The sequence below is a fragment of the Camellia sinensis genome, chromosome 9 (assembly GCF_055761805.1).
Source record: "Camellia sinensis isolate YWXY chromosome 9, ASM5576180v1, whole genome shotgun sequence".
NCBI lineage: Eukaryota > Viridiplantae > Streptophyta > Magnoliopsida > Ericales > Theaceae > Camellia > Camellia sinensis.
Genome location: NC_138969.1, coordinates 81,130,113 through 81,137,959, shown reverse-complemented (window position 1 = coordinate 81,137,959; position 7,847 = coordinate 81,130,113). Strand labels below are relative to the sequence as shown.

Sequence of the window (7,847 nt, the reverse complement as noted above, 5' to 3'; positions counted from 1 at the left end):
ATTCACATTAATTTGAAATAGAAAATTGTCATTGTGTTGTCGATCGGTATTCATATTTACACACCTACATAATCTTGAATGGTGAATATGCTTTCACTGTGTTCATTACCATTGTGACAATGTGATGTTAAGGTTCACATCAATATTGCATTAAATCACACAATCACAAGTCTCAATTTTTATTTTGGATACAAACATAATGTAAATGTTTGCACTGGAACATACAAATTTGAAGGTTCGCATGAATTTTGGAATATAAATAAAACCATGGTTTCAATATGTTAATTACCATCATGGAATGGTGATATTAAAAATCACATCAAAATTGCATTGCCCAAAAATCACATTAAGCCAATGATTATGTGTACACAATTGTAAACCAGCTGAAGTAATGTGAATGTTCACATTGATTTTATAATCTCCAAAAATATGACAATATCAACATTGCAATAACCACAAACCATCATTTCTATGTGTGCACAAGCATGAAGTATACGTTTATGCACAATCAAATTATTAATGTGAGTGTTAACATCACGAATAAAATATCAAACAAATTAGTTTAGTCACATGAAACTAATAGTCATGTGTAGATAATTATAAAGCAACAGAAACCAATGTGAATATTAGCATTGGCATTGTAATTGCAAATATTATGATAACATACCAGTGTACCTTATTAGGCACAACCAAAATAACTAATTCTGGTTCTTTTGTTTAATCAATATACATTCCAATATTTTTACAAAATTGTAAAGGATGTAAAGTTCACATCCATTGGTAGTGGATACATTGATTTTGTACGTAAATCATGGATTTTGTATCAGAGAAAACTTTAATATTCACATCAATAATAGTTTTTGGCATGCTTGTATGCTTTCAACCCGCGTACGATGACATCATCAAACTTTATACATTTGGCATGGTCGATCTTAGCGTTCATCAATAGATCAAATAATATTCAAAATGGAGTTTGCCTCAAGCAGTTCAACTGAGCCTCTGAGAACTTGGTGCTCATCATCAGTTTAATTAAGCCTATAATATTTGATCGGTGGTAGTTAACACAACGCATGTCGATGTGGGTGCTCCTCTCTATCGGCACGTTATCGTCTTTGACATGGTAATCCTCTCTATTCCTCTTTGTGCGGAATTTAAGACAATATCTGCTACATAGATATGCACATTAGTAAGTGTCTATATGAACATTCAAATTGTTAACATCACAAAACAATTAAACTTAAACCAGTAATTAAGGTTCACATCAAAATCGAACTACAATTAGTAGACACTTTATTAGTTAAAGGTTAGCTTGATGTGAATGTTCACAATATATCATACAAATGGGTAGATCCACAACAATCATGTAACAAATTTATTCACAGCATGGGCCACTAAGACATCACCAACATATCATTAATTTCAAAGTACATCATATTGATAAGAACATAATTTCTCAACACAAAGGAAACATTTGCATACTATCTCAACGGTAACATTCACATAACCATATTGACCAAACCCATGTAAGAATTATTTTAGCAATAAGAATAATTTGAATGTTCACACTGATATTCACATGAGCCATATTGTGAATAATGTTAAACTTTAGAAAAATCTAATTAAGCCATAATTATAGCAACACAAAACCATTATGTTTAAAATAAAAATGGCTTGTATAGTGTCAACATGCACAGAAATACATTGAACAATATGAATATTCACACAAATTACTGAGAGTATAAAAATGAGAATAAACCTCATAATCAAATAAAATACCATATATGATATGAATGTTCACATCCATTAACAAGGGGGTGGTCAATTTAAGCCGATTGTGAATGTTCACATCAGAATAACATACGACAACAATAATAACAACAACAACAACTAAAACAAGTGAGTTGGTCCACAATAGTATTTTCCATTGTATGTTTACTACCATTAATAACAACAACAATTGTTACTATAATTTTTTTCATGAAAAAAAATCATATAATTGGGGGTGAGGGGTTCACATTCAATCATGAATAGTATTAATAACAATAATTGTAAGATTACGGGGATAACAACAATAATATGAGCTTCCACACATTATATGAATAGAATCAAGGGATGTGTAAAAATCCACATCGGTGCAAATTCAAGAAGAGTTTTAGGGTTTGTATAGAAAATAGGTGATGATTACTTACGTTTAGTGACCATTTCGATGGTTTGGTTACTACAGATGGTCGGCAATGGTGATTCCGGCGAAGATGGAGACGACAATGGTGATTTCGACGAAGAACGGCGCAAAGACAATGAACATCACGATGAGACAATGAGAGGGAAAATAGGGGATTGATGACTAGGGTTTAGGGTTTTGAAAGGTTGAGAGATCTTCTCCACGATTTTCTGAAAGAAAGAAAGAGAGATTGTTATTTGGTTCAAAGATGATGAATGTGGGTTTTGGCTTAAGGGGTTTTTGGTCTTTATATAATGAGTAGGACCTAATGGAATAATCTAAAACATTTTGGGTTGTATAGAATAGAACTCTTAGAAATGGGATTTACTAAAAAAGCTCCCTTTTCTAAATCTATCGCTAAAATTAATTTTTAATGATTTTTTATGATATTTTTTTAGTTTGTCACTAAAAATGATAATTTGTGACATTTTTTTAATGAGACTTTTGCAATTTGTTGCTAAAAGTGAACAATTAGTGACACTTTTTTGTGGTAACAATTAAAAGTGAACAGGTCTTCTTGACGCACAAAAAATTTAGGAAGACTTATTGGTGCACCCATATCTTCCTAATAGGACTTTTCAATCAATTCCCCATAAAAATAAAAGGGCAGTAACAAACCAATCCAGACTGAACTTATTCATGAGAAGATCTCATTCAACTATCAATAATAAATTTATTATTTTTTTAAAACAATAAATAAATAAATAAATAAGTAAACTACTCATATTTCAATATAAACTAATACAAACAATAATAAAAAAATGTCTCAATCATTAATATGAATCATTATCAATAACAAATGGTCATTTCACAAACTTAATGTACATTTAAAAAGTTTCAATTTCTTTTCATTCTCAAAATGAGTAGAAAATACAGGAAAAAAAATACAAAAAAATAAAAAATTACTCAAGACTTATGAGTAAATAAGTGCAACCAATCGGACCTGTTAGTAATTATCTAAAAATAAACAGCCCTAAAAAATTCAAGTAATTGAAGCAGGGTCCTGGCCTTACCGGCCCCATTGGACGTGTTTCATATCATACCATACCCAAGCAAAATATACATATACATATAAAATAAAATTACACACATGTACCACTGAACTGAATCAAGACGTCATCACACTATTGTTAGGAATTTTTTTAGTACAATCATCAAGAAAATAATCCGGAAATTTCTGTAGAGAAAAGAGAGTTATATTGAAAATCCTCACTCGACCTTTGAGGGAAGAAACTCAAAAAGGCCATTGATTATAGGTTTAAGGAAGAAGCTCATATTTGCATGAACCATGACCTGTCAAAACAGAGATAACAAAGAGAGATGTTATGTTAGCCATAATCTGTATTGTATACATTAATTATCAAACCATACTGGACAAATCAGTACTGTACCTACTTGGTCATGATTAAATACTCCGTATACATAAAATAGTACCAATTAGACCGGTAGTTCTTATATTTTGATTCTTATTAATTTTGATTATGAATTTATAATTTTATTCAATTTTGATTATAATTGTTAGTGTTTTTTGAGAGAAAATGCAGACATGTGTTGTATGTGTTATGCTTTTATAGATAAAATTATAAATTTGTTTAACTTAGTAAGTTAATCTCAACTAGCTCAATAATTATTATTTTTAAATAAAAATTTCTAATCAACGCTATCCATTAGACCAAATTGACACAAAATTTAAAGTTAAGAGTCAAAATCAAGTTAATTGAAATTACAAAAACCAAAATGACACAAGATACCAAATGCAAAGACTACCGATATAATTTATCCTATAAAATATAATGACCATAAGTTACCGCCTTGAAAATACATTCAGTTCATGCTTTATTTATATATTAATTTTTTTAAAGATGAAATTATCCCTGGCTATATTTTTCGACAAGGTACTATTGATCAATCCTTGAGTTAATCCCACGTTGGTTGAACTATAAAGAAAGGACTCAGATTTGACTTGCATATAGTCCCAACAATTTTCCCAACAAAAACGTAATATAATATAATAAAATGATTGAGATTCACCATATTAGAGGTAATATTTTCTTTTGAGAGTCTTGCAATGTTAAGCAAAAGGAAAATGTTTGAGGGTCACAATTTTTGTGGTCACAATGGCTCAAAACTGTCAAAACCACGATAGTTTTGAGCCATTGTGGCCACAAAAATTGTGGCCCTCTAGCATTGTTGTAAACAAAATGTATAAGTTTTTATAAATGTTGAAAATCTTGTTAAAATGTTTTATTTTTGGATATTTGACTTGTGCCAACAAAAAAAATTTCTCTTCCTTAGCCTAAGCTTGGCTAGAGAAGAGATCCCATCTGAAAGCAGACTCTTCAAAAGCAAGAAATCACACATGGGCTTACACTTTTTAAGCACATGGACTGCCCTCCCCATAAAATCCCCTGCGCGACTCACAAGCAACCTCACCATGCATAATTAAAAAAGAAAAAAAGTGAGATCTGAAAAACAAAAAAAAAACAAAAGCAAGAAGTTGTTTGGTGGCCCGAGAGTTTTCCCCAATGCTCTTGGATGCCGCAAGTAAATGTTAAGGAATCACATGATTATGTGGTTTCTGAGACAGTTGAAGGCAACGTTTCAAAATTACTAAATAAATTTTTTTTTTTGTCAAAAACACATATCAGTGCAGTTATTTGTTAATCATAAAATTATGAGTAATACTACAAATTTAGAAATTTTATCTTACTCAGAAACGTCAATCTATGACTCAAATTTATTTAAATCTCACACTATGCTAATTCAATCTCTATTACATGAACACACTACCTAGAAATTTTCCTGGGAAAGTAGAATTAGGGGTTGTTTGGGATGCAAGTTTGGGACTAAATTAGCCAATAAAGACTATAAGACAAAATGTTACATTCAAACTATAATTATTTTATTTTTTCCCTCGGAACCATCAAATCAACTATAAGAAAAAGCCCATTATCATTCCAAACAAAACTTTTTTAGTCAAGTTAAAATAGTCAAATAGTTAAAAAGTCAAGTTAAAAAAGTTCATCCGAAACGAAGGGTTATGTTAAAAAAATTTATTATCAAACAGGACATGTACTTTTCTTACTTTTGGTTTGAGCAATTATGTTATTATTGATTTGGCTTAAAAGAGTGGATGGAGTGACATTGTTCTAGTTTGGTATTCTTACTTGGATCAAGATCAGTGATGATAGCAGCAGCATTGAAGTAGCAACTGCCACCTTTGTTCTTCATCTTCTGATAATAGCTGTTGAATGCAAAAGAGGCATGGTCCTTGAGAGTGTTTGGCAAATAACAATGCTGTTTTTCTTGTATCTTACTGCAATCTGCACCATTCCTACATGCCCAATCAAGTGCCTTTTGCAACTCATCATCTGGGGTCTGCTCATCAGCTATGCACCAATCTTCAAACTGCCCATCTAATAACACACAACAACCACTTAAATCATAAATAAAAAATTAAATTATTGAACCCCATCTTGTATTGTTGTTTCATAACTTGCCCTTTTCTTTTTCTAATTATAACCATATAATTTTCTGAAATCGATCTAATGGATACTATGAGCATAAGAAGAGATTGATACAAAGAGCAAAAAGAAATACATTATTATAACTAGTTTTTTTAGAATAAATATAATATAAATTTTGAAGTTTCATGGAATCATCCAAATCATGTTTTCAACCACAAATTTCACCGAAAATGAATCTAAAACATAGTTTACTATTAGAGGAAATAATAGTAAGGCCTCGTTTGGGAAGTAATGGTTTTAGCTTAAAAGTAAAATAGTTACTAAAAAAATCAAAAAGCCTATAACTTATACGAAAAAGTCAAATATTTCTTTTTCTTTCTACTTTTTACATTTCTTTTCGTAAAAAATCAAAAATTCATTCCAAACATACAAATTTTTTTACCTCATATTTTGTCAAAAAGTTAAAAAGTTACTAAAATAGCATATTCCCAAACGAGGTCTAAGTCTATCTGTTGTGGTTTATGTGGAAACCCTTTCTTCGATTGTTGCACATAACTCTCCAATCTCACACTTCACAATACTATCCAAAATACCCAATCATACCGTTAAAGTATAACCACCGTGCACAAAATACACAAAATCATTACATCGTTGGTACTAACTCTACTGAGATCACAATCATTGATTTGGGTTTTATTAGTGAACAAAAATATGAGCTATAATGCAAAGTACAAAAATTCCAACACTGTTTTCCTTTTGTTCTGGCCTTGCCTCGCGGGTTTGTAATTGGTTATGTTTAAGGCTAAGGCCTTTGATTTGCTTGGCCGTGTTTTTGTGTATCCTTTGGATTATGTAATGTATTTCTCATTTGGGGTAATAAAACAAAAAGCTAAAAAGAAGGAAGGATGAAAAATGAAAGAAAATGGATTCTGTTTTGGGCCTCAGGTGGTGTGGTAAAATAGTGAGTGAACTACCCTTTTCAAATATATATGCTCGTGAAACACAATTAATCAGAGAATTACATGTACAACTATATAATATGTGATCTTTCCCAAGATATATAGATAACCTGAGGATGACATTGGAGATTGATGGAAAACCAAAAAAAAAAAAAAAAGAGAGACAAAACTGAAAGTTTACCAGATTTTTGAGGAATTGATGAGAAAAATAGGAGAACAAGTAGAATCCTCAGCAAAGCAGATGACATATTGTTCTTGTTTGTGGAGCAGTTTCAGCAGAATCTCTATCAGAATTCAGAACTAGAACTAGAACTGCACATTTGTGTTTATTATCACCACAAATAGGTCTAGTTTTATTATGGTATGATGTTAGTTTGAGAAGCTAAAGAAGCTTCTTGGCTTTATAAAAAGTAGTGATTCCACCAAAATCTTTGAATTGCTTTCGTCTTAGGATGGATAGTGATTTTTATGTATTTTACTTAGAATGTCCAAACTGCCCTCCTTTTACTTTTGTGATTTCCAGTTTAGTTGTTGTATATTGTAGTAAAACTAGAGAAGAACCCTTTCTATTCACACTGGTCAGAGGATAATAATTAACTGAATAATGGTTACATTTTTGTAGACCTTTATCATCTCATATTGTACACTCACAATCGCTAGTGTAATGAGACCGACATGAATGTTATTAATATTAGTCACTATTATCACATTAAGTAATAATTTGATAGGTATTTAAATAGAGTTTGGCTTGTATCAAGTTGTCATATCAACTTGAAAAAATATCCACTTAAGCAAATAGATATGAATTTTATTTAATTTATTTATTTATTTTTATCGTAAAGGGTTATTAAATTATTTAAACCATTTTAATAATTATTTGAAATTGGAACATCAACTAAATTTAATTGTAAAATAAATATGTTTATTTCACAAATATTTTAATTTAAGCTCTAGAAAAAAAAAGTATATATATACTTTTGTTTTCTTTTTAAATATTTTTCGAGTTTATTTTGTATGTAAATAATATAAAATTTTAAATTAATGTTTTATAAATAGTCGGTCCGTTCCGGGCCGAGTTACGTTAACTTTTTTTTATCTCAAGTCCAATTCAAAAACTAAATAGGTTTAAAATCACTGCCTAACCCAATCTTATGGACTAAATATTTTTCTTAAGTTATAAGAATATCAGGTTAGGTTGAA

The 7,847-nt window shown here is 30.3% G+C and overlaps 1 protein-coding gene across 1 annotated transcript; it reads right to left on the bottom strand.

The window, feature by feature from the left end:
* Positions 1-3,202: 3,202 nt before the first annotated feature.
* On the bottom strand, positions 3,203-7,085 carry LOC114265142 (glucan endo-1,3-beta-glucosidase 4). The gene is made up of 3 exons (XM_028205875.2): positions 6,829-7,085; positions 5,389-5,637; positions 3,203-3,514 (listed from the first exon to the last, which is right to left on the bottom strand). The coding sequence occupies exons 1-3, from the start codon at positions 6,893-6,895 to the stop codon at positions 3,480-3,482; spliced, it is 351 nt and encodes a 116-aa protein (XP_028061676.2). The 5' UTR covers positions 6,896-7,085; the 3' UTR covers positions 3,203-3,479.
* Between the last annotated feature and the right edge of the window lie 762 nt (positions 7,086-7,847).

What these genes read in the sequence shown, in the direction of transcription:
- LOC114265142 (XM_028205875.2), bottom strand. Translation starts at nt 6,895, where the DNA reads ATGTCATCTGCTTTGCTGAGGATTCTACTTGTTCTCCTATTTTTCTCA. An exon ending in ATCAATTCCTCAAAAATCTG is followed by an intron (nt 5,638 to 6,828) that starts GTAAACTTTCAG and finishes GTGTGTTATTAG; the next exon opens with ATGGGCAGTTTGAAGATTGG. An exon ending in CATCACTGATCTTGATCCAA is followed by an intron (nt 3,515 to 5,388) that starts GTAAGAATACCA and finishes CTGTTTTGACAG; the next exon opens with GTCATGGTTCATGCAAATAT.